This window comes from Sminthopsis crassicaudata, chromosome 4, assembly GCF_048593235.1.
Source record: "Sminthopsis crassicaudata isolate SCR6 chromosome 4, ASM4859323v1, whole genome shotgun sequence".
Taxonomy (NCBI): domain Eukaryota; kingdom Metazoa; phylum Chordata; class Mammalia; order Dasyuromorphia; family Dasyuridae; genus Sminthopsis; species Sminthopsis crassicaudata.
Window position 1 is genome coordinate 183,489,553 of NC_133620.1, and position 27,721 is coordinate 183,517,273.

Genomic DNA, 27,721 nt, shown 5'->3' on the forward strand with positions numbered 1-27,721 from the left:
TGATGGGATATAGCTTCTAGGGGAGACAGCAATCATTTTAAGGTTCCCTAATCTTAGGGTCCTTCTGTTCTAACAATCTATCAATGATTTTGAAGTCTTCTGGCTTTAGAATCTGTGATCTCAAGGTACCCTCCCCCCAACCTTTGGAGTACAATTGCTCTGACAACCTGTCTGTCAATGATAGTAAAAGTCTTCTGGCCTAGGAATATAATAATATTTCTTCCCTTAGACTTTAGGGAAGATATGTTGGTGATCCTGAGACTTCTAATCTTAGAATACTATAATTCTGAAAATCTTGTCAGTCAAAGATTCTAAAGTCTTTGGGCTTTAGGATAATCCTGGATCTGCTGATCAGTGATAACCAAATTCCTGAGACCACTCCTCAGTTTTACCTCCAGGCCATAAAATTAACATATTAATAACATGAAGAAGTAGATACATTTGTCTCCTTCCTCCAGGTTCTTTGCTAAATTCCTTTTGAACTTAACCTGCTTCATTTGACGTTACTATTACGATAAACTTTGCCCCTTGACTTGGATATAAGTTCAAGCCTGCAAATTCTTTGAGACATCTCACCACACCTATTTGTGATCCCAGCCTTCTCGGATCCCTTCCCAACCTCAACACTTTCAGCTACAACAATACATCTGCTAAGGTAGGTAAGGAGTTCAGATCTTTATGTTAAAAGTTTATCTTTACCCGGATAAGAAGTAAAAGGGTTAACCTGGTGGAAGAGCCCTTCTTTCCCAAGAGGGATCTGTCAAAGTGTAATGGCAATAGATTAAGATATAGTTTCTTATCTTATAATGTCTCTCTAAAAAGTTAAAGGAAGAAAGAGCTTTACTGTCAATTGATTTTTTTTTTAATTAAAAATAAAGGGTTTTGCTTGAAAGGTGCATTTCTTTTTAGTTACAAGCCTACTTTCTATGTCACCAGTAAATATACTGTACTAATTTACTGGTTACTCTCTCTAGATTGCATTAGTTTTTTGAATCTGGTCTTATTTTCCCAATTTTTTCTTCCTTCCAACCCAAGGAAAGTCAGATTATCCCATACACTTAATGATCAATAAACATTCATTCATGATAACTGTAAACTTGATACAGATAATCTGGAAAAAGATGGATGCTAAAATAGGTGTCTGGAGGAGATGGTGATCCATGTTCAACCCAACTACTACATGAAACTTCCTAATTAAAAAAGGCATTGAATGAGGGCAATTAAGGGATAACTCCTTTGTGGCCCAAAGAAGTAGATGGAGGAAGTACAGAAGTTTTAGGGTGATAAGTGAAGGATATCTGCTTGTGTGAGTCACTAGAACCAAAGCAGCTGTTACATATGTCTCCTATCCAATAGCTTTTCTTCTTTGCCCCTTCTCCCCACCCTCCTCCAATCTTTTCAGTATCGGTGGCATTATGATACCATGAAAGGTGGATAGTTAAAAACTAAAACTTTTTTTTAAAAAAAGCTTAAAATGGGATTAGGATTAGATTTGAGTTAGGGTTGAGTATTCAAGAATAGGAAATATTGTTGAGATTTTAGATATATAATGAAGAGAAGATTTATTGTTTCAATTCTTACATCAAAGTATAAGGGGAAGTCCTCTGCTGAGAGGGAGAGGATATTGTGACTGGAAGAGAGAAGAGAAAGTTTGTAGCACATGGTGTAGGAAGGATAAAGGATAAAAGGATTGCTGTGTAGCTGTGAAGACCTAGGTGAGATTAGATAACATAAATCCATAGTAGATAGAGCCAATGTTTGTACAACTTCCTCAAACTTCAAAGGAGAAGGAAGAGAAGGCTGATGATAGAATTAATCCTTGGTGGAGTTTTGCAAAGGAATGAGCTATGATAGCACTAAGGGGCAAACGATTTGAGAGTTGAGAACAGTGCCTAGTTGGACTGATTAACTTTAAAGTCAAGATTTCAAAGGGAGGAAAAAGGCAAGAAAAGGAAAGTTGGCCTGGAAAAACAAGGAGTGGTGTTAACTGAAATTTCAGCCAAGAAACCGGAAAGCCAAATACTGTATGTGGCTTGTTTTCTTGTTAAGATTCTGGTCTTCCCAATTAACTTTCTTGAACTTTATGCAGATGTTTTTCCTATTAACCTTCATATGACAGAAGGGGAATAACTGTACATAGGGGTTTTTGTTTGTTTGTTTTTTGTTTTGGTTTTTTCCTGTGAATAAAAAACTTGGGTTATTTTAAAAGGATTTGAGTTAAATGACATCAATAGAAGAGTTTGCCTGTTAGTTAGTCATGAGTCATCTTATTCAGCTTGACTAGGTACAGTTCAAGGCAAGTGAAATATTAGTAATACAAGCTATTACAGTTCTGTGAGGCTTTTGGCTGCTGAAAATTTGATTCAATAATATTTAGTGCCTACCATGTGTAAGGGGACTGTGCTAAATGCTAGGGATATATTGATTTTTAAAATAACATAATCCATACCCCTAAAAGAGCTTACATCTTACAAGGAGGATCTTCTAGGATGAAATAGAAACTATTCTGTTTGGCAATGAAAGTTTTTTTACAACCTGACTCCTTCCTAACTTTCTAATCTCCCTATGGAATCATTTCTCATTTACCTTATAGATATCTTGTGTGTATGTAGTTGTTTGCTTGTTACTTCCTATATAATATAAGCTCCTTGAGTGCAAGGACATTTTTTTTATTTCCCCTTAGCTTTTTCTTTACACTGAATCTAACACATTAATAAATCCTTGTGAGTGGTAATAATAACATGTATATAGGTCAGTCTTATACAGGCTGGGTATTTTAGGACAAAGTGCTCTAGGAAAATATGAGGCAGACTCATGAAGGGTAGTGGTCTCATCCAAAAAGAAAAAATATAAAAAAGATTTGGAGAAATGAATAATGATTTCTGTTTTGCATGTTTTGAGTTTGATTCTTTTACATGACAAACAATAGGAAATGAGAGACTAGAATTTTATATAGAGAACTAAAAGTCATTTGTTTAATATTTGTTTTGATAATTGAGAACTGATGAAACCACCAGCTTAAAGAATATAAAGGAAGAAGTGTGCAGGACAGAACCTTGATCTACACCTACAATTTGGGGGTTGATTTCATATCATAAGAAGATTTACAATAGAGTATTGCCAGGAAAATGCAGGGAGGCAAAATGATCTGAGAGGAGATTGGTCAAAAGTTTCAAATAGTACAGAGAAGTCCAGAAGGAGAATTGAAAAAAGGCCATTGGAATTGGCAATTTGGAGATCTTCAGTAACACCATAGCACTGAATTCTGTGATTTCAGAATAGTTCCTTTTGAACTGATAATCATGCACTATATTTGAATTTTTCTTAAACCTCAAGCTTTTGTTGAGATTTTGGGCATATACCTATATTTGATTCTAACACTTTATTATTGAACTAACTATGAATATCAGACTAAAGGAAAACTTTATTGATTCAGACTCTCCTCTTGTGATATATGTGGTAATTTAAACAAAGGTTTGTCTGAAGTTTACTTATAAAATAGAGTTCTTTCTCAATATTTGCAAGTTTAACTTTCACAACTTCAAGCATTCTCATGATTGCATTAGAAACCACATTTTCACTTTTTTCATTGACAATTGCACACAACCAGGATTATATATAGTAGAGAAAAAAAATGAAAACAATGTGGGAAAGTTTGTGGAACAACTGATATCCTTCCAGGTTCTTCAATGGTCTTGTTCATTCTACATTGCATAGTAAAAGAGATCCTCCTGCATTTGTTCCATACTTTCCTTGTTTGTGTTTAAAACTCAAGATTTGTGTAGCAATCGTGCTCCCAAAGCACAGTACAAGTCCAAGTCCAAGCATGCAAAATCAGTGATACAACTTAATGAAAAAAGAGAACAGATAAACTTTGTACAGGAATGTCTACAGCAACTGTCATTAGTATTAATGAATCTAGTGTTTGTCATACAATACAACACCCTCACACTACCATCTGACATAGTGGAAGTAAGATTCAAGTTAAAAGATGTTTAGTTGTTGTTGTTGTTGTTGTTCTTAATAGCTTTTTATTTACAAGATATATGCATGGATAATTTTTCAGCATTGACAGTTGCAAAACCTTTTGTTCCAACTTTTCCCCTCCTTCCCTCCATCCTCTCCCCCAGATGGCAGGTTGACCAATACATGTTAAATATGTTAAAGTATAAATTAAATACAATGTATGTATATATGTCCAAACAGTTGTTTTGCTGCACAAAAAGAATTGGACTTTGAAATAGTGTACAATTAACCTGTGAAGGAAATAAAAAATGTAGGTGTACAAAAATAGAGGGATTGGGAACTCTATGTAGTGGTTCATAGTCATCTCCCAGAGTTGTTTCCCTAGGGGTAGCTGGTTCATTTCATTACTGCTCTATTGGAACTGATTTGGTTCATCTCATTGTTGAAGAGAGCCATGTCCATCAGAATTGATCATATAGTGTTGTTGTTGAAGTATACAATGATCTCCTGGTCCTGCTCATTTCACTCAGCATCAGATCATGTAAGTCTCTCCAGGCCTTTCTGAAATCATCCTGCTGGTCATTTCTTACAGAACAATAATATTCCATGATATTCATATACCACAATTTATTCAGCCATTCTCCAATTGATGGGCATCCACTCAGTTTCCAGTTTCTGGCCACTACAAAGAGGGCTGCCACAAACATTCTTGCACATACAGGTCCCTTTCCCTTCTTTAAGATCTCTTTGGGAGTAACACTGCTGGATCAAAGGGTATGCACAGTTTGATAACTTTTTGAGCATAGTTCCAAATTGCTCTCCAGAATGGTTGGATTCTTTCACAATGCCACTAACAATGAATCAGTGTCTCTGTTTTCTCACATCCCCTCCAACATTGAGCATTATCTTTCCCTGTCATTCCAGCCACTCTGACAGGTGTGTAGTGGTATCTCAGAGTTGTCTTAATTTGCATTTCTCTGATTAATAATGACTTGGAACAAAAGATGTTTAGTTTTAAGAATTTTATTTGTTGTACTAGAAATGTTGGCTTTATCTATAAAAAAAAAAAAGAAAAAGAAATTAAAGGAATTAGAATAGGCAATGGGGAAATAAAACTATCATTCTAAGCAGATGATATACTTAGAAGATCCTAGAAAATAACCCAAAAACCCACTCAAAATAAGTCACAGCATTAGCAAAGTAGCATAATATGAAATAAATCCACACAAATTATCAGCATTTCTATTTTTATTGACAAAGTCCATCAGTAAGAAATGGAAAGAGAAATTCCATTTTAAAGTACTGTAGACAAAATAAAATACTTGGGGATTTACCTGCCAAGACAAATCCAAAAACTATATGAACACAATTAGAAAATAATTTTCACACAAATTATCAATTGCGCATGGGTAGGCTGAGATAATATCATAAATAAGACAATTCTACCTAAATTGATTTACTTTTTCAGGGTCATACCAAACTGCCAAAAAGTTTTGATTTTTTTTTTTTTTTTTGGTAGAACTAGAAAATACAATAACAAAGTTCAGGAAAAACAAAAGGTGAAGAATATCAAGGGAATTAATTAAAAAAAAAAATTACAAAGGATGGTGGCTTTGGAGAAGGGAGGAATTTATGACCAAAGAAGAACTAGAGAATGTTATGAAAGGCCAAATGGACAACTTTGATCACATTAAATTACAAAGGCTTTGCAAAAACAAAACTAACAAAATCAAGTTTAAAAAGGAAGTACAAAGCTGGAGGAAAATCTTTACAACCAGTGTTTCTGATAAACGTCTCATTTCTAAAATATATAAAGAATTCTGTCAAATTTATGAGAATATAAGCCATTCCCCAATTGATAAATGATCAAAGGATTTGAACAGGCAATTTTCAGATGATGAAATTAAAGCCATCTATAGTTATATGAAAAAATGTTCTTAATCACTATTGATTAGATAAATGCAAATTAAAACAACTCTGAGGTACCACTACACACCTCTCAGATTGGCTAAGATAACAAAAAATGATAAATGTTGGAGGGGATGTAGAAAACTAGGACACTAATGCATTGTTGGTAGAATTATGAAATAATCCAACCATTCTAGAGAGCAATTTGGAATTATGCCCAAGTGGCTACAAAACTATGTATACCCTTTGACACAGCAGTGCCATTACTGGTTCTGTATCCCAAGGAAATCTTAAAGGAAGGAAAAGGACCCATATGTGCAAAAATGTTTGTAGCAGCTTTTTTTTTTTTTTGTGGTAGCAAAGAATTGGAAAATGAATAGATGCCCGTCAGTTGGCAAATGGCTGAACAAGTTATAGTATATGAAGATAATGAAATACTGTTGTTTTGTAAAAAATGATGAACAAAGTGATTTTAGAAAGGCCTGGAAAGATTTACATGAACTGATGCTGAACAAACCAAGCAGAACCAGGAAAACATTGTTCACAATAACAGCAAGAACAACAGCAACTATGATTCTTCTCAGTTGTTCAATAATCCAAAGCAAAATCTATTGAAACTTTGGGTAGAAAATGCCATCTGCATCCAGAAAAAGAACTATGGAGATTGGGTGTAAATCAACACATGCTATGTTTACTACTTTAAAAAAATTTTTTTTTCTCTTTCCCAAAAGACAGTTTTCAACATTCACTCTTTCACAAAACCTTGTGTTCCAATTTTTTTTCTCCTCTCCCTACTTTTGCCCTCCCCTAGACAGCAAGTAATCCAATATAGGTTAAACATGTGCAATTCTTCAAAACATATTTCCATATTTATCATGACACACAAGAAAAATCAGATCAAATGGGAGAAAAAATGAGAGAAAAAGCAACAAGAAAGCAAATAACCACAAAATAAGTGAAAATACAATGTGTGATCCACATTCAATATCCATAGTCCTCTCTCTGGATATGGATTTCACTTTTCATCCCCAGTCTATGGGAATTGGCCTGAATTACCTCATTGTTGAAAAGAACAAAGTCCATCCCAGTTGATCATCACATAATCTTGTTCCTGTATACAATGTTCTACTCATTTCACTCAGCATCAGTTCATGTAAGTCTCTCCAGGCCTTTCTGTAATCATGCTGCTGATCATTTCTTATAGAACAATAATATTCCATTACATTCATATACCATATGAACTTATTCATCTATCCTCCAACTGATGGGCATCCACTGTTTCCAGTTCTTTGCCACTAAAAAAAGGGCTGCTACAAACATTTTTGCACACGTGATCCTTCTCCCTTCTTTAATATCTCTTTGAGATACAGACCCAGTAGTGGCACTGCTGGATCAAAGGGTATGCATAATTTGATAGCCTTTGGGCATAATTCCAAATTGCTCTGCAGATTATTTCACAACTTCACCAACAATATGATTAGTGTCCCAGTTTTCTCACATCCTCTCCAACACTTATCATTATCTTTTCCTGTCATTTTAGCTAATCTGAGAGGTGTGTATCTCAGTTGTCTTAATTTGTATTCTCTGATCAATAATGGAGTAAAGAACTAGACTTGGAAGCAGAAGGTGTAGTTATTATTCACAGCTTTGAAACTATATAGTCACTCTTTATCTCAGTTCCTCTCTTGTAAAATAGAGATGAAAATATTTGTCACTATCTCAAGGGATTATGAGAACAAACTTTCATAATCAGTAAAGATGAGACATGAGTTTGAACCTCATCTCAGAAATCTAACACAATGCCACTTAAATATCACTTAATATCACTTAATGTAAAGGTCCTTGAATTGTAAAGGTCTGGTTGTCTCTAAATTATCCTTGGGGACTGCCGTCTCAACTCAATCTCCCAGCCAGACTCTCTCCTTCCAGCTAGCCGTCCCAACTCTGTCCCAGACTCCTTGCCCTCCTGCCCTCCTCTTTTATCCTACAGAGATTGTAGTGACAACTCCAGAGGGCTTGTGAGAAAATACTGTAACCAATGAACTTGCTCCTTTTAAAGGTTGTGTAATCTCCTTTTCCGAAGTTCAAAGGTGTAAACTCCCCCTAAAGGCTGGAACTAAAGGATTCTGAGCTAGAGGATTGCCCAGATAACCTGAGTTCTCACCTTATAATCCTAACAAGTTATCTCATCTGAAAAATGGGAAAAATACTGTATACTTTGAGATATTGTTATGACTAAAGCTATAAAGTGCTACATAAGGTTCTTTATTAAATTCAGTCTAATTCAATAGTGTTTATTTAGTGTATGAGTGAGGTATTGTACTCTAGGTACTGGGGACACTAAGTAAGAAATGAAAGTATCCCTTCCCTCAATTAAGCTTATATTCTCTTTATTAATTCTTTATTTTGATGTGTAGTATTCTCTTATCTAATATTAGCCTCATTGGGGAATAAAAAATTAATCCAGTTCATCTTAATTTTTAAAAATTAGGTGATGAATCAGAAGGCTTTTTAAAATCTTGCAATGCATCATTTAATCAAATGGTAACAATATTGTCAACATCAATTATTATCTTACTAATCAGTGGCAGAAGAATCAGTTAATAGAAGTTCATTGAAGTTTACAATGTCCATTCTCTGTCCCTAACTCCAGTATCCAGCCTTCAACCAACATACAAATTAACCTGAATCAAATATTTCAGTGGGTAATTTGGCTTACTTTTAAAACCATAATATGCCTGGTTTTAAAATAATATATATATTATTATATTATATATAATATATACTATAATATAATATGCCTAAAGATAATAAACCAGAAATCAGAAAAAAGAAACAAAAAGAAAAAGAAAAAAATTGATGACAAGAGGAAATTAAGTGATGAGCAAAGGAAAATTTTAATTTATTATCTGGAAAGGGATTTGCCTCCTGGCTTGGAGATTTGCTAAGCAGGACAGGTGGCTAGAGTGATGATATTGCACAGAACATTTTGTTCTTTCAATAATGTCATCAAAATTTTGCTCCTCTGCTATTTTCTCCTGCCTGGGGAGAAATAAAAGAACCTTTTGATAATATCTGAAATAGATATGTTCTTTTAAAAGAGATATAGGTCAATGATTAACAAGATTTCCTTTACAGATCTTTTCTGGGCACTTTGCAAATAGGGTGAAATTTTTAAGATCATACCTGAAAAAACAGCACAGTGTTCTTAAATCAGTACTAGTCATCTCCAGGATTTTAAGATTTATGCAGGACATTAGATTCATGATTTCATTTGTTCTTCCATAAGTCTAGCTAATAACAATAATTAACATTTATATAGTACTTTAAGGTTTTCAAAAGACTTTACAAATATTATCTTATTATTTATGTTCATAATAACCATGGGAGGTATATTTTACAGATGAGAAAATTGAGGCAGACAGAAATGAAGTGACTTGCCCAAACTATATAGTTAATGAGTAACTGAGGCTAGTTTTGAATTCAGGTCTTCTTGACTCCAGGTTCAGCATTCTATCCACTATACCACCCAGCTGTTTTCCAATAATTTAGCTAAAGCAAGTATTTCATCAGAGGATAGTTTCTCACCCTAGCCCTAACTGTAAGGACCTCTCACATACTGTGCTAAGTGCTGAGGGAAGATACAACCATTAGTAAAAAAAACAGTCCTTGTTCCTACATGGCTCACTATCTACTAGAAGTAGGAAAATGACACATAAACAAAAAATTATAATCCATAATTAGTGGTTTAAGAGATATATAAAAGTTTTGTTTCCTGATATCTGTAGATGAGGAAATAGCTTCAGAGAGGTAGAATTACTTGCCCTAAGTCATCTAGTCAGTAAGCAGAGAAATTAGAACTCAAGCTCAGTTTTTTGTTTTTTTTTTAACTTTGGTTCTAGTGATTGCATAACTTTTTTTTTTTTTTTTTTTGCCAGCAGGAGTTTGGAACTGATTATACTTAGTGTCACTTGGTTTTCTGGCTGGCTTTGAAATCCTGTGTGCTTTAATTGCCATTTAGAAAAGCTTCTGAAACAGCTCATTGTCTTTCTCTTCCCTGGCCACAAAACCTCACCATCTCTGAATGTTTCCATTGTTATCCATGGGGCCATTCTACTTCCCTAAGGCTCAGCCATTTTTTAAACTTTCCTTTCTTCCTTCTCCCCACCTCATATCACAGAATCAGTCAGAGATTTTCCTTTCAATCAATCAAAATCACTACGTCATCCCCATTCCCACAGTTTCAATCCATGTCCACCCCCTATTATTCCCCGGGACCATGGAAGGAGTATTAGATTTGTAGTTAAGAGGACCTGGAAATTAATAAAGGCACCTCCTCTGAAATGTTATTTTGAAAAACAAATGAAATCATGTTTTTAAAAGTGCTTAGTACAGTGCCTGGCCAATAGATATTATAGATTGTGGAGATTAAGATTATTCTACCTACAATAAAACAGACTGAGGCAGAGTTCTGACTCAATGGCACTTTATTTATTTATTTTTTTGACTGTAAAAATGATTTCCCAATTTATCGATTCCCTTCTGATCTTGTCTGCATTAGTTATGTTTGCACAAAAACTTTTTTTTTTTAATTAAAGATTTTTATTTTAAAAATATATGCATGGATAATTTTTCCAATATGACCTTTGCAAAACCTTTTGTTCCAAAATTTCCCCTCCTTCCCCTTATGCCCTCCCCTAGTTGGCATGTTAAATATCTTAAAATACATATTAAAACCAATATATGTATACATATTTGTACAGTTATCTTGCTGTACAAGAAAAATCAGATCAAGAAAGAAAAAAAAAGAAAAACTGAGAAAGAAAACAAAATGCAAACAAATAACAACAGAGAGGGTGAGAATGCTATGTTGTGTTCCATGCTCTGCTCCCACAGTCCTCTCTCTGGGTGTAGATGTCCCTCTTCATCACTGAACAAGTAAAACTGGTTTGAATCATCTCATTGTTGAAGAGGGCCACGTCCATCAGAATTAATCATCATATAATTTTGTTGTTGATGTGTATAATGATCTCTTGGTCCTGCTCATTTCACTTAGTGCTTATTAAAGGGTCCAAGAACCCCTCTAATGAAATGGATCTCATGATCTGAGATGCTTCCTCTTGCCTTATTTTTTAGAAATAGATGTCTAGACATTTTGGAATACGTATGTCAAATACAGAATAATTCCATTGATTGACACATGACAATGTGAAGGATAAAGCAAGGAATATATCCATACTGGCTTCTCCTTAATTTGGACAGTAGGAAATGGTATAAGCTATCCCAGTCAATGACTAAGTAATTATAAGATGATCATCTGCTCCTAGTGAACAAGTGATTGTACTAGAGGTACAAAAATGTTTTGGGGTATTATCTTTGTAACTGTGACATCTACCATGCTGGATTTGGTCACCATGACAAGGAAAAAAAGGTAGAGGACCTTTAGTTAACTTACCACAGTTGAGCAAGTGAACTTTAGAATCTATAGCTCACAGCCCTGGAGCCTTACATTCTGAACTTTGATGTGACTATCAAATTGATTAATATTGATTAAGATAGAGTAGGAATACACATGATTTATTCTCTCAAGGAACACTTATTCTTTTTCTCATTCCCTTGCCCTTTCTAATAAACCAGACTTCTTCCTTTATTTAAAAGCTTCAAAACTCACTTCTTTGATAAATCTTTATCAGAACAAATCCATTATTCTTCATCCTGAAATGTTCCTAATCATTCTGATCTCTCCTCAGAGTTTGCAATGTACATACTAAACAATTCTTTGCAGTTTTTTGCTTATATACATACATGTAAATACACACACAACTTCAGATGAATTCTATTAGAAGTCATTGTTTCAAAGCAGAAAAAAATTGGGAAAAAATTTAGCAAATATATTTAATTTTTCTTCTTGGATGAGGAGGGGGAAAGTTTAGGAAAATAAATACATTAAATATACATTAGCTACAAATGATATTCTATAAAGACACCAAAATTCATTCAAGAAAATCTTGGCAGAAACAAAGATCACATGGCATGGGATGAATTAAATGATTGCCAAAGTAACTTTCTTGTCATTTAACTAGTTGAATGCATTATGAAAACAGGTTATTTCTTCTTAAGCACATGCAGCAAAAGTATAGTTCCTAGAAAACTCTTTTTTCCCTCTCATGAGTTACTCACAGAATTTCTATTAAGCCTAATAGAGTGTTGTCTTGTGCTCTTTAGAATCCTTGAAACTGCTTTTCCTTGTTTCCTAATGTTGGTTGTGTGGAGAGAGAGAGAAACAAAGACAGAGATAGACACATAGAGAAGAGAGAGAGAGAGAGAGAGAGAGAGAGAGAGAGAGAGAGAGAGAGAGAGAGAGAGAGAGAGAGAGAGAGAGAGAGAGAGAAGGAGAAAGGGAAGGAGGGAGAGAAAGTACACATGTATCTTTCCTCATGGAGCCAAAACATTAATACTTAGCTTCATGAGAAATGCTAAAAATTCCCTCTCATCCCTACTCTATGTAAAAAAAGGGAGTTTGCCTGAAGGGTCTTAAAAGTCCTTTCATATATACACACTTTCACATATGTATATGCAAGGTACAGTTATATACTGTTTGACTGCTCATTATTTGCATTTTTATGTAACAGGTGAGCATACTCAATTATAAGATTGGGATGTGGAGCAGAGTTCATCATTTCACCTAATTTAGAATAATTAACAAGATTTTATCTCTTTTATAAAGGGAGAACACTTCTTGTAAATCAGTTAGTGAAGGAGAGGTATGAACTGAGTGTAAAAAAAGAATGGAAATTTTTGTTGAATTCATCAATCATCCAAAAATCAATAATCAAGGACATTAGACATCTGAGGGAAGGTGTGAGAAGTCCTTGAAGTCACTAGATGATATGCAACGAAGCTTCCCAGGAAGTATGTTAGTATTGCCTGAAGAAAATGGGTCATATTCTGTGGGTCTTTTTTAAATGTCAGGACAGTTAAGAACCCAGACTTATAGATGTCTGAGTAGTATGGAGAAGAGATACATTCTAGTCAAGCCTATGAGAGGGAATAGGTTGGGGAAGAAGGGAAGAAGGAAAGAAGGAAAAGGAGTCTAGATCTTCTCCCTCCTTTCTTTAAATAAGGAAGGGAATTTCAAAAGATCCAGTTGAGTATTCTAGAAGCATTTCTAGAACAGCCAATGGCACAGCCAGTATTGTTGTTTCTCCTTCCTCCTCCTCATTCTCTAATGCTATAAATTATAGAATTACTGCACTTGTACAGGGAATTTTGTAATTAGAAGTCCACTCAATCAATGGAACCACAGATCTGTATCTACCTATAAAATGTATGAATGTATATAGACACATAAACATACATACACACACAGAGTTGGTTGTATACCTCACTTCATTTCTCCCAATTAAATGCATTTAGAGATTGTCAGATCTTAGAGGCTACATACTATAAGCTTAAACGTCACCATCTATTCACTCACTTGGTCATAGCTACTAGAGTATCTAAGCAGAGTGCTTAGAAATAATCTGTCTTTATAGTGCATCCAATCAATTAAGTGACAGGAAAGTTACTCTGGTACATGCCATATGATCTTTATTTCTGCCAAGGTTTTCTGAAGTGTAATTTTGATACCATTATTAGCTATTGTATATTTGATGTATTTATTTTCATAAACTTTCTCCCTCCTCATCTGAGAAGAAAATTAAATATATTTGCTAAACAATTCCTTCCCCAATTTTCTTCTGCTTTGAAACAATAATGGCTTCTAACAGAATTTATCTGATGTCATTAAAGCGCCAGTCAGTAGAATATATTTTGACCTTGATTGGCAGATAAAGAGTTAACCTAATGGACTATTTGGCTGCTTGCCATTGGTTGGAATGGGGAGTAGAGAGTCAGACATGTCCATCCTTCTGATTCCCTTTCACCTCCCTAGAGATAAGAGCTGTCAGTTCTGAGGTTGGTTAGAAGTGTACTGTACTAACTACCACTAAGCAAGCAGAGGTATTTGACATTTCAATTCAGTTGTAACCCAGCAAGAAAATAGAGGGATAAACCAATTGTGGGCTACTTGTAGTTCTCTGTTCTTTTTTACCTTAGGCCAATGATATTTAAGCCTGAAATTTTGAAAGGAAATAGCAAACGTAGGTGTCCCTGCCTGCTTAGAAATGATTATTGCTATGAGGGCAGGGACAAGGCAGAGTTCTCCAATTGGATCTAGGGGCCTGGACCGGTCCCAGTAATACTCACGTGCTAGAGTCTGGCATTTGATTTAGCTACTACTTCAGATACTACTTATTGCCTCTGGCTCTTGAGATCCATGACCTATCTTCCAATAACTGATCTTGCCAACCTCCAGCTCCCTGTTTTGTCCTCTGTCCCTGACTTCTGCATATCCTTACATCCCAAGTCAATCTCTCCTGCCACAGAAGCACTTCAATGATAACCCTAAAGTATTGAGTATATGCACTATTCAGGGGTGGGGCAAGGGAAGCAGTATAATAAATGGCCTTCAATCATGTGGTAGACAACCTTCCTTTCCATTTATTTTTCTGTCCTCTCTTTGTCTTTCACTCACAGATATTGGCACACAGACACTAGCATCTTTGTGTTCTGGGGTTTTATTGTAATTCCTTACTTGAAGCCTTTTTTGCTCTAAAAAGCACTTTTCCCCAAGAAGGACTGAGGCAAAGGAAAGGAAAAATTGGAGATTTAGGATCCAGTTATCCAATTATTACAGTACAATATTGGATAAATCTTTTTTTTTTCCCTAAAAAAGTGAATGTAGGTGAAAATATGAAAGTTGTAAGGGATGATGATGAATCAGAGCTAAATGCTTGCATAATACTTTCCTTTTCCCATTAAGAAAATGCAGAAAAAAGATGTGTTAAGAAGCTGGGGTGGAAGATGGGGTAAAATTTTTGTAAGCAGACACTGTAAGTTTATATTAAAAAGGGTTTAGTTAGTATCTAACTTCTGAAGAAAGTATGAGAAATCATTTTCAGCTTTAAGAACATGCTCAAACTTTTCTTTTTTCTTGGGGTCCTGTGTTCTCAGTCCAATGTTTGTGATTCAAGACATTTAAAAGGAGTTAGTGGAAGTTCAAACAAAACCAGTGTAGTTTCCCAGAATTGGAAAACTTAAAGGGACAGATACTTTAAAGAATAGCAAGTGGCTATTTCATGTCAGGGTAAAACTTTATGCTTTCAAAATTTAGGAGCATATAGTAATAGCTGAAAGATGCCTTAGAAGATACCTGCTTCTCAATGAGACTGATTGGACCAAGTTTTCTTAGTTTAAGAGACTAGGCCCGAATTACATGATCCCTATTCCCAGAGTAGGGACATCAGGCCTTGGACCCTGGGAAGTCACATGACCTCTAAAAGATTAGACCCTAAGTGACAGGAAGTAACAGGAAGTTACAGGAAGTGACAGTTACTGCGGGGAGTAGACAACATTGGTGGTCATTGGTCAAGAGACCTGAAGATGTCTCTGATTAGTTAATTGAAACTTAGACTGCAGGAGGTTTTGACTTGTTTGAGGTCACACAAGTTGTAAGAGGTAAGTAGAAGTGCCAGGACCCCTACGCCTGAACTGTGGAGGAAGTACACAGGAGGAGAATGACATGATCCTGATTAATGTAATGTGTTTTTCTGTTTGTGTAGAACACTGATGATTGTCCAGTGCCTTTCTTTTCCTTCTAACCCTTTTCTTGCCAAATATTTCCCCTCCCCCTTATAAAATTCTGAATCCAGGCATAATCCTTTCCATTTTAGCTCTGAGGTATCCCATAGATTTCATTAAAAAGTAACAAGTAGGTAAATATGTTGTGATTTGGTAGAAAGAGGATTAGGTACAAAGTCAGAGGACCTGGGTTTGAATCATACATTTGTCATACACTACCCATGTGATCTTGAACAAATCATTTAATTCCTTTAGGTCTCAGTTTCTTTATATCCAAAATGAGGGGATTGGGATATAATGTCTCAAAAGTGCCATATACCTCTAAATCTGTGATGTTATGTATGACCATATGACCATAGATAAGGAAATCCATCTTGCTGATTCCACCAAGAGCTCCTGGACTATTCACTCCTCTCTATTCCCACTAAATCCTAATTCAGACAGCTCATTACCAATGGCCACAGCATCTTTTTTTTTTTTTTTTCTGAGGCAATTGGGGTTAAGTGACTTGCCCAGGGTCACACAGCTAGGAAGGGTTAATGTCTGAGACTACATTTGAACTTGGGTCCTCCTGACTTCAGGGCTGGTGCTCTATCCACTGCGCCACCTAGCTGCCCCATGGTCATAGCATTTTAACAAATATTGGTACTCTTCCACTTAGTCCTGTTCCTAGTCTTCAAATTATTGCCAGATATCTATCTCCCTTAAACACTAATCTGGCCATGTCATTCCTCTGCTCAAAACCTCCCTACAGGAATGACATGACCAGTTTACAAGCTGTGTTTGGGTAATTTCAGTGGCAATAGAGAAGAGCAAACAGACCAAGAGCTCTTGTGAAGATGGAATCAACAGGATTTGATAACTAACAGTAATACATTATATTTAGAATTCATATATTACCATTATAATTCATAACTACATCCTTTCTATCCTTTGTCTCTTGATCCACACAACCTTTCTCTGATCCTAACTTTACAAGGATAAATCAATTCATTTTTTGAGCCTCAGTTTCTTTATCTAAAAAATGGAGATAACAGTAATGATAGTAAAATATAGGAATTAAAAGTATGTAAAATATAGTAAAGATAGTAAAATAATAGTAAATAATGCTTTAGAGAGATATTTGTGAAGATCAGGTGACATGTCTAAACTCCATTACAAACCTTAAAGTGCTATATAAATGTCAGTTTATATTGTTAATAATGCTATTAATATGAACATTTTAAAATTAGATACTATAACTATTATTAGTCAAGCTATTATTAGACATGAAATAGTCTTTTAGCAAATTCTTCAGAGTCTCTGAATTTTTTCTATAACACTCATATTTAGCTGTTATCAAAACAAACATTGTTATCTAGCTTTTTACTTGGGGGTCTTTTCTCTCCAAATAAATTATAAACTCAACAAAAGAAGAAAGAAAAAAAAAAAAAGCCCTTTAACAATAGATTTTGAATCCTAGGTTTTACATTTTCTCTTAACAATTTACTAGCTGTGTAATCTTGGTATGGCAAAATTTTAATCTCTGGGGGCAGCTAGGTGGCGCAGTGGATAGAGCACCAGCCCTGAATTCAGGAGGCCTCGAGTTCAAATTTGGTCTCAGACACTTAACACTTCCTAGCTGTGTGACCCTGGGCAAGTCACTTAACCCCAATTGCTTCAGAAAAAAAAAATTATCTCTGGATCTCAGTTTCCTCATTTGTTAATTGCGAGGGTTGGATTAAATTATTTAAGGGGCATTTCCAGTTTCCAATAGCCACTTAGCAGATGAGGAAACTTGAGTCTCTCAGAAATTAAGGGACAAGAGGAGGGTCACACAGTTGCAGCTAGAGCTCCAGTGTGTCCTGATTGCAGGCCAGCTGTTCTGTACCTTTTCTACACAGTTTTTGTTTCTGTAAGGGTTCGGTTGCCCCAGCTCCCAGTGCATAGGAGAGCTTTACGATTACGCCGTTGTCTGGCAGCCGGCACGGAGCTAAGGCATGCCCACTGAGACTCCAGGCAGCAGTGAGAAAGCGCACAGTGATGGAGATCTGGCTTTCTGCTCTCCCGGCCCTGGGGACTGGCAGTCTCCTGGTTTCAGAAGCTCTCCACTGTGTGTGACATTGCAAGCTCTTAAAGGTGACAGCAGAAAGAGCTGAGACTAATAGAGGGGGAAATACGAAATCATTGCTAGCCTTCCTCTGCAGGGCTCAAGCAGCAAGAGCCAGGAAGCCACCGAGAGCCTCTACCACGGGCTTCAGCTGCTTGATGTTACCCAGCGTCCAGGTGTGCGTTAGCTCCGCAGTCCCTGCGGGATTCAGGACACCTGGCCGGCCGGGCTCGCTGCGCAGCGCAGTTCCGCTGCATCCCGGCAGCCTGACAGGTGCGTGGAGGGCCGCCGTGATCTCCTCACCCGCAAGCAGAGCACGCGTGCCGGGGTGTAGTGGGCGCTCTCCTTGTGTGACCTGCTCCGAGCTCACCTCTTCGTCAGCACTCATTTCCTGTCTATCACGTGGAACCAGCACTTGCCCTGAGAAGCCCATTGAAAGTGAGTTTGTTTCTTTAACTCAAACATTTCTCCTTTTTCTCCCCAGGATGACAGTGCCTTTCACCCCCACCCCCCAGAGTCAGGGGCAGCGGCGCGGTGGGGGTCTCTGGGTTCCCCTGCAGAACCGCTGCTCACGCACGAGCAAGCTTGGGAAGTTCAAGGGGACGTTCTCTGCCACCTGGGCAAGGTGCCCTGAGACCTGTCTGCTAGGGCGGGGCGGGAGTTTGGGCTGAGGTGTATCCCTGCGTGCTCCTGGAAGTGCCCCCCAAAAGGGCTTTCGGAAGGTGGCTGGGATGCTAGTCCTAAATAACGGTTCTTTCAGCACCGGGTGAAGCCTAGGTGCAGTCCAGGGGACAACTGGGCACCCTTTCGTAAGATCTCTTAAAGAGAATAAAGGTTATTTGAACTTTGCTACGGGTGGTGGGAATGGAGGAGGGGGTGGAGTTCTTTCTATAGTTATTATTTCCTGTTTTTCTAAGAGGAAATGAGGGAGGGGCAAAGAGCAACCTAGTCGGCCATGCACAGAGTATGCAGCCAGTTTAGAGTACTCGTACGGGTTGTAGGGGCTATAAGAGGTATTTGTACATGCTGGAACTGTTTCTTCACAGTCTTAACACCACTGCAGTAGTACCAAAAAGCGCAACTTTATTGCTGGGTCGAGGAGCAAATGGAGCAGGCCGAGGTGGGGATCGGGGTGAACGTGTATGTCCTCTGGGCGGACAACAATGGGTGAGAGAAACTGTTGTCGGAAAACGTGGGTTGCTAAGCAGTTGTTTTGCTGGTGATGTGGGAGGGCAGCCAGGCGACTAAGGCTCGGGGAATAGTCTCATTTCTCCCTCCCCAAACCCTAGTGCCCTCTGCTAGACTTCTGCCCTTCCCAAAGTCCCCCCTTAGTAAACGGGAGTTTGGAGGCAAAAGTCTTATTTTTCAGAGGAACTTATGCACATCCAATTTCTCCTTCCTGCCAGTTTTTGCAGGCCTATTTATTTCCTTGTAATAGCGCATCCATGGCTCTTGAGTATCTTTTTTTTTTTTTTTTGAACTGTTAAAAAAAAAAAACAAAAAAAAACTTCTCTTCCTAGGCCCCTATCCCTCCTCCCCAGCATTTTGTCCAATCTTCCCAAATTGATTGGCACTTCAATTAGTTATTTTGTGTTCCTAACAGTCAGTGGAGTGTGACCTTTTCCTTCAATAAGAGAGCCAAAGTGAGGTTAGCATTGTTTAGGGTAAGAGTTGAACTTGGCTTTTATTTTGTGATCAGAGGCTCTAGAGCTGGAAGGAGATTTACATAATCTCCAAACCTCTTATTTAGGGGGTGAGAGAAAATTTGAGGTTAAGAGACTTGCCTAAATTCACTTAAGTAGTCAGTTTCAGAGACCAGTTTCAAACTCCTTTGAGTCCAACATGAATATAAGTGCGAATGCCAGAGAATCTTGTCTTGTAGGTGTGATAACCTAATGTGACAGAAAAGTGTCTTTAACCTAGAGGGGATCTAACTTAGAGGGGATTATCTGAGGTTTTTCTGAACCCAAGCATTTATTAAGCACCTGCTATGTGTCAGGCATAGTGCTGAACAGTAAGAATACAAAGAACGACATCTCCACCTACCCCACCTCAACAAAACAAAATAAAGCAAAACAAGCCAAAAAAATATTGTTCCTATTTTTGAGGATCTTCCACTATATATATATATATATATATATATATATATATATATATATATATATGTAGAATGAGGTTCTGGGTATTCAGGTCAACCTTGGCAGAGAAAGCCTGAAGCACTGATAGGATATAATACTCTCTGAGGCAAATAAGAAGTTCGGAAAGGATCATCTCAGTCTTAAATGGGCCTTTTGTTAAATAGGTTTTTTTGTTCTAGTAGACTTTTTTGATTACAGCCCCACCTCTGGTGGAGATCCCTGGAAACTCCACCTTTATTGTATTGTATTGTAAGTCTACAAATTCTTTGGAGAGGATTTCTGACACTTTGGTAACCCCAATATATTTTTGGAGTATTGTCTCATCCTCCATCATTTGGTAGCCTTCCCCATCAATTTGGTGGCTCAATATAGAGAAAGTCTTGACTGCACTCCAGAACCTCAACATGTATATTTATCCAAATCTACAAATTGGAAGTAATCTGAGAGGGAAGGCATGAAGATTAAGAACTGGAAAAGACTTCTTTAAGTAGTAAGATTTTAGCTGAGTTTTGGAGAAAGCCAGGAAGTAGGGAGAAGGGAGAGATTTGCAGGCATGGGGAATCCTCAGTGAAAGTAGAGGTTAGGAGTAACTGTATGAGGAAGAGCACTGGAAGAGGCTGCTGTCACTGTTATTTTTATTTTTATTTTTTAATTATTTATTTGTGTGTGTGTGTGTGTGTGTGTGTGTGTGTGTGTGTGTGTGACTGTGTGTGACTGGATTGAAGTGGAAAATGTAAAAAAGGATTGGAAAAGTAGGAAAGGGCCAATTTATAAATGGCTTTAAAACCCAGGAGGATTTTATATTTAACCTTGACTATGTCACTAAACTGATCTAAAACCTTGGACTATGTGCTTAATTAGTAAAAACATAAATGAAGAACACATGAAGTACCCTCCACTGTAAACCTCAGGTTCTTTAGCTGGACAATGAGGAGATTTCAGTCAGATGATATTCTATGATGTTTTAATCCTTTTGCTCAAAAACAGAACCTAGCAACGCAATGTTTTCATCTATTTTGAATCTCTTCCTTAAAAAGCCAACCCAACTCCCCTTTGCCTTTTTTTCCCCCTTAAATTATGAAGCTCATATTCTGCTTATATTGGCTTTAGGAAAAGCTCTGCACCTGTGGGTTTTATTACCCTAGCGTTTTTTTTTTTTTAAATAATGATAATTTATACTACATGACATTTACATAGTTTTATGTTCTACAAAACACATCACATGCTTGATTGTCATAATAGCTCTATGAAGCAGGTACTGCAGGGTTTTACTATCCCCATTTTACAGATAAGGAAACCATATTACTAGGTAGAATGTTTCCAGCTGTGAACCTCTCATGACTTCAGTGAATATTCCCCTAGGAGTTTAGAATATAGTTAAGCACAACGGAGTGAGAACCATAGTAACTGAAGTATGTTAAATTTGTTCTGGTGAGTTAGTTAATGGGATTTCAAGCAGGAAAGGACTTTACAGATAATGGAATGCCTAGGTTTCAATGCAATCCCCTCATTTTGCAGATGAAGAAATTGGGGTCCCACAAGGTTAAATAGCTTGTCCAGTGTCACACAAATGGAGAACACCCAAAATTCAAACTCAATTGAATTCAGAAGGAAAACCTGAATGTTCCTATAGCTAACACCTTGAAGTATTGAAAAATAATTAAGTAAAGGAATTTTAGTGTTCAATTCATTGTCTTTACATCGTGATCAATCATTTCCATCATAGAATACAGGTTTTCACGCCTTAGTCCAGAGACCAAAATAGAATACATGACCTTTTCAGGTCTCTTTCAGTTGGGATTGTGATTAGAATTCTAGTTGTACCAAACCTTCTAAATCAGAGAGTTCAAACTCCTGAAAGACTGGATCCAAAAGCTCAAATATTGCTAATAATAAGGTTAAATGACTGAATTTGTAAATTCTTACTTTAGGACCTCTGACAAAAAACATTGAAACGGTTTCATTGTTTCATTGAAATGAAGGAGGACTATCACTCTCCTTCATATTCATAGCAGTCTGGGTCCAGTGGCACTGTATAGATTAAGATGACTGGAGATGGCCCTGGATGCAGTACTGTTGAGGTTGAAAAGGGGAAGCCCAAAAGTCCCAGGCAGTATTTCGAGGTAACTCAAATGAGTCAAGGGGCAATGTTTATTAAAAGCAATATGACAACCATTATTGAGTACACTGAATTCTAAGCAAATTCAATAAAGAGACTGTACTTAGAAGATATACTTAATACAGCTATCAATCATAGATATGTTAATTCTATAACTCTAGGGCAGGGTTAGGAAGTAATCTCCAGATTAATTAAGGGTGGTCTTCAGATAGATTGGGTGTGTTCAGTCTCCTGAGGCAGATTCCAAAGCCAGAAGATCAAGGACTCTTTAGAACAGAAACCTCAAGATCAGGGAACCCCAAAATCACATTACATCAGTATGAGAACTTGACCTTTTTTAAGCTAAGGTTTTCAACAGGTTGATTGAGGTAACTGGCCATTCATTGATTAAGCCTGGGTAAGAAATGAAACAGAGAATGGCTTCTTTTACTTGATCAAAAAAAAAAAAAAATCTTCAATCTTCGAGGGGAAGACCCTCAGAATTTCTGATCAAAACAGAAATTATTGCTCTTTACATTCATTCAGAGGCAATCTGAGCGAAAACAAGAGTCAGGAGGCCCAAGGCTTTTGGTCTGGCTTTTGGCTTTTGACCCATCAATGAGAGCCATAGTGATTTGGGTTCCTTAAGAACCCAATCTAGCCTGTGAACCCCAAGATATGGAAGAAGGAAAGGAGAAAGAAAAAGGAGAGAGAGAGAGACAAAGAAGAAGAAAAGCAAACTCACTGTATTGACAGATTCTCAGCCGAGCCACTCCTACTCACCGAAGTTATTTGTCCTTCAACCACAATCTCAAAAGATATAAAGTGAAAGAGGACATCAATATGATATAAAATTGGTGTTGGTGTGAGGACTATGTTGTTATTTCCTTTTAGCAAAGCCAAAAGAAATAAAAGAAATTGGAGGGAATGCACAGATGGGCATTATGTGTCTAACAAGACCTTTTCCATCTCTGCCATGACTAGTATTGCTTGGAAGAAATTCAAATGGTTAAGACTGCTGATGTAAAAGGCAAAAACCACATTAAAATTTTCTGAAACTCCCAGCATACTCCCAGTAGCTCAGAGAACAAGATCCTTAAAAAGAACTTTTAACAGTTTTCCAGTTTCAGTTCTGGTCATACATTCTAAAAATACTTTAAGGTAGTTTAGTCACAAAAATGACATTCAGAATGCTCATTGACATAGAAAACGAAAGCCCTAGCTGTCTTGTTCTATGAAGACAGCAAAACTGTGTCCATTGTTGTTTGTTCTTTGTTCTCAAAGAGGACCATGACATCAGGGAGGTGATGCCATGACATACAAGTGAATTGGATTTACATCAGATTCTCTTGAAATGAATTTTGGAAGGCATGGTTTTTTTTATTAGGAGCTAAGTGTTACAAAGAATTTTTTAACCCTAAATCAGATAGATGTTCAGGACAATGACTTTTATTCCACTTCATATGCATACCTAATAAAAGAATAGAATTAATTTTAGTTTGGATTTTCATGCCTGACTTTTTTTAGCCTGCCTTACCTGGGTGTAATAGTTTAATTTAGTTTAATAAACATTTATTATTATCAGAGCAACATGAAAGCAACATACTGGGTATGATGTTCATTTAACTTTCCTCAAAGAGTCTATAATCCAATAGGATTACATATTAAGAGTTAAAAGAGATGTTAGAGGCCATCTAATATATCTAACTCCTTTATTTTACAAATGAGGAAACTGACCAGGAAAGTTTTATGACTGGATATAGTAGATGAGAAATGACATGTAATGGCTGTAATACAAAATAGAACTGATATGTAATAAACCTCATATTCGGGTAGAAGTTGAGTAGGAGCTTGAGGAAGAGAATAAATTTTTAAAGAAAAAAGATGTATAATTCATCTCTAGAGATCCAATTCCAGTATAGCAATAAATTTAATACAAAAAAAAGTCCTGCTCCTCTTGTTTGATATACTATCGTATTCCCTATGAAGAAATTGAAGCAGAGGTGAAGAAAGTGATTTTTCCATTACTAATAAGTAATTGAGATCAGATTTTAATGCTAGTCTTCCTAATTCTAGGCATGGTGCCCTGTTTTGATTCTATGATAGAAAAATTGTTTCTCTTGTATGATGCTAGAAATAGAAGAAACAGTCTCTCTTGCAAGGAGTTTTGACCATAATTGAGGAGATAGGACACACACATGCACACATATACACACAAACACACACATGCACATGTACCCAAAGAATTTAATAACTCTTATAAAGAAATACATAAACAAATATGAATTAAAGTACAAAAATCTGCATAAAATACTGAGTAAAAAAGTGATAACAGTTCCTGAGGTTGGCAGGGTTAATTAGGACAGATTTCCCTGGCATTGCATAAATGTATAAAAAGAGGTGAAATTTTCCAGGCAAGAAATAAATTATTTGTAGAATTTTGAAAATAAAGCTTTTTTTTTTTTTTTTTTTTTTTTTTGGTATCTCTGATATTGTGCATCAATTTTCTACCATCTGTAGTAATCACTCTACCATACTTTTAAAATCTTGCCAAAGAACTTGGAATATACAAAATATGTCTGGAACACCTAATACACCCTTAATTAGATGCATTGGCAAAGTTAGAGTATCATATCAGAAATATAATCTTGGAAAGGATGAGTATTTCCAGAGCTCTATGATGAACCCCCAATTTTTTTTTTTTTTTTTTTTTTTTTTTTTTTTTTTTTAGTTTTAACATTGGATAATCTTGTCAACAGCATATTCTTTAAAAGTTGTCTTCAAACAAAATGTGTAATAGTGATTTTCAAGAGAGTAGTATTGCTAAAGAAAACCACAATAGGAGAAGGAATTTCTTAAGTCCACGGAAATGTTCTGAATTAGTGCACATGATTTTTTGGTAGCTAAATATTTTATATGTCTCTCTGTGTGTATAGTTGTGTGTGTATGTGTGTGTACATTCTCCAGCTTTTATTAGTTCTTTGCCACAGAAAATAATTTATCCCTTTTACAAATTGTATATGGTCCAATGGCTTTTCTGTGCTTGTTAATGTCATAGCCCGGTACAGTTTTTAGATGGAGAGAGAAGCCAGAAACTGAGAAGAGATGAGAAATGGAAGGGTCTTTATAGCAGCAGTATAAAGAGGAGACATCACTGTCACTTGCTGTTAGCCCATTTATGTCTGTAACAGCAGCCCAGGAGCAGGTTGAGAGTGAAAGAGGTGTGTGGGGGAGCTGTTTCCTAGCAACAGGAAGCTGATGTTCTGAACTGGGCACAGGAAATAGCAGCACATAAAACTACTAAGGAAGCATGAACATAAAAAAGAATAAAGAGGAAAAAGGACCAAAAGGGGGGAAAGAAGGTAGATAAGATGAAGAAAAACAACTAGTGGAGAAATTTTTTTTAAAAGATCAGTGCAGAGAATAAGATGAAAATTCTAGTAACAAGTACTTAAAACCATGAAGAAAAATATCATGGAAATGAGAGATAATTATAAAGCAAGATTGCTAATGCTCTCTCTTACTGCTTGGGCCCACAAATCAAGGCTTACACTTTCTTGGTTCTTTCTTGAGCCAGGCTTTCTCCCATTCTGATTCTTTACAAATCCATTCCAGAGGCCCAGCAAAAATGACTTAAAGCTTATATATACTTCATGTTTAGAGTTATTTCTAAAGGGAGTCCAAAGATACTCAATGTACAATATAAATCATTTATAGAACAGTTATTAGTTTTCTCTATACAGAAAAAGTGTTTGAAACACAAAGACTCATAAGGTTGCTTTGACAAGACTTAGAGAATGAAACATTTGTCTATATCTCCCATTATACTCTTCCTAGAGGATGTTACTTAAAAGATCAAAGCACAAAACTTTTTTTTTTTGTAAACAACATTTTATTTTTTCCAATTACATGTAAAGATTGTTTTCCATATCCATTTTTATAAGATTTAAAATTTCCAATTTTTCTTTCTCCCTTCCCTCCCCAAAAAGGCAAGCAGTCTAATATAGGTTATACATGTTCAATCACGGAAACATTTCCACATTAGTCATGAGCACAAAACATTTTGCAGACTGATAAACAGCCATTTTCCTTCACCTCAGCTCTTCATTATCAGTACAACTCCCTAAAGTTCTATGTGTGTGTACAGTCAGGTATGGGTTGGGCTTAATGCTCCCATAGGTGGCATGTAGCTACAGAAAATTCCTGCGGTTATACAGCTCTACTCCAAGGGTCCCAGAATTCCCAACCTCTCCTTCTTACATAAATGCTTCTAAGGCTGAAAATACCCTGTTCAGGATGGATGTTTAGTTACCTAAGTTCAGAGAAAGGACATTATAACAGAAAAGACAGAGACCTTGAGAACTCAAGTCAGGCTCACCAAGATGAGCCCTTGCTTTAGTGTATGTAAGGACTCATAACTTTTTATTGACAGAACATATGCATGGGTAATTTTTTACAACATTATCCCTTGTATTCACTTCTGTTCCGACTTTTCCCTTCCCTCCACCCCTTCCCCTAGATGGTAGGCAGTCTTATACATGTTAAATATGTTATAGTATATCCCAGATACACTATATGTGTGCAGAACCGAACAGTTTTCTTGTTGCACAAGAAGAATTGGATTCAGAAGGTAAAAATAAAAATAAATAAAAAAACAACAATGCAAGTAGTCCACATTCATTTCCCAGTGTTCTTTCTCTGAGGATAGCTGATTCTATCCATCATTGATAAATTGGAACTGAATTTGATCTTCTCTTTGAAGATATCCACTTCCGAAAAATAGAAATTTTCTATCCCCTTTAAAGTCTATAAAAAACAAGTAGTTCTTTTTGATTCAGTTGCAGATCCTTTTTTGAAGCATCTTTGTCTCCCTGCTATCACAGGGAAAGGATTGTTTTGTAATTTCTTTTTTTTTTTTTTTTTCTGAGCTGGGGTTAAGTGACTTACCCAGGATCATACAGCTAGGAAGTGTTAATTGTCTGAGATCAGATTTGAACTCGGGTCCTCCTGAATTCAGGGCTGGTGCTCTATCCACTGTGCCACCTAGCTGCCCCTTTGTTTTGTAATTTCAAAGTTCCAACTCTTAGTATTGAGTTAGAACACGTGTTCTAACTCAAAATTTTTAATGTTTAATGGAGTTTAAACACAAGTCCACACATGGTCTGTAGGAAATGTGAAGTATGTTGGTGGTGGATTGTTTGGGATTATCCCCATTACAAAGGTACCATAGAAGGCTAGAGAGCATTTGTAGAAGAAGCTACCATGAAGGAAGATGCTGAATGAGACTTCTATCCAAAGGCCAAATAATCCCTGGGATGTATGGGTTCAGACCATGAATGACCTTGTTCAAAAAAAGCCTCAAGCTATCCAGTCCAAATTTTTTCCTTATGATAGCCCAGAGTAGTGGTTTGTTCAAGGGATGCTTATCTATGAATCTCAACTCTAAGAGTATTCCTGGAATTAGCCAGTAATTCTTTTTTTTTTTTTTTTTTTTTTTTTTTCTGAGGCTGGGGTTAAGTGACTTGCCCAGGGTCACACAGCTAGGAAGTGTTAAGTGTCTGAGACCTGATTTGAACTCGGGTCCTCCTGAATTCAAGGCCAGTGCTCTATCCACTGAGCCACCTAGCTGCCCCCATTAGCCAGTAATTCTTATAAGATTTGGATTCAGCCTAGCCCAGAATAAATCCTTGAAATCATTTTGGCCCATACCTTAGTGCTATGGAACAGAGCTGATTTCAAGATAAAGTAAAGAAACTTAATATGTTACAAACAAAAAAACCCCAACTCTTTGTTTTCTTCATACTCATTTCATGGTGCCTAATACAGAGGGTTTGTATGTTG

The 27,721-nt window shown here is 36.5% G+C and overlaps 1 protein-coding gene across 2 annotated transcripts in view; it reads left to right on the forward strand.

Moving 5' to 3' along the window:
* Positions 1–635: 635 nt before the first annotated feature.
* The window catches only part of CEP85L (centrosomal protein 85L), a 227,849-nt gene continuing 200,763 nt past the window's right edge, over positions 636–27,721 (forward strand). The window contains exon 1 of one of the 2 annotated variants that reach the window (XM_074310009.1): positions 636–655. Coding sequence is in view for 1 of the 2 variants with exons in the window: in XM_074310011.1 (XP_074166112.1) it covers positions 17,803–18,082 (280 nt within the window). In the remaining variant the exon portion in view is untranslated. Of the gene's footprint in view, positions 656–17,661; positions 18,083–27,721 lie in introns of those variants that run through there. The other variant, XM_074310011.1, reaches the window with a different exon arrangement.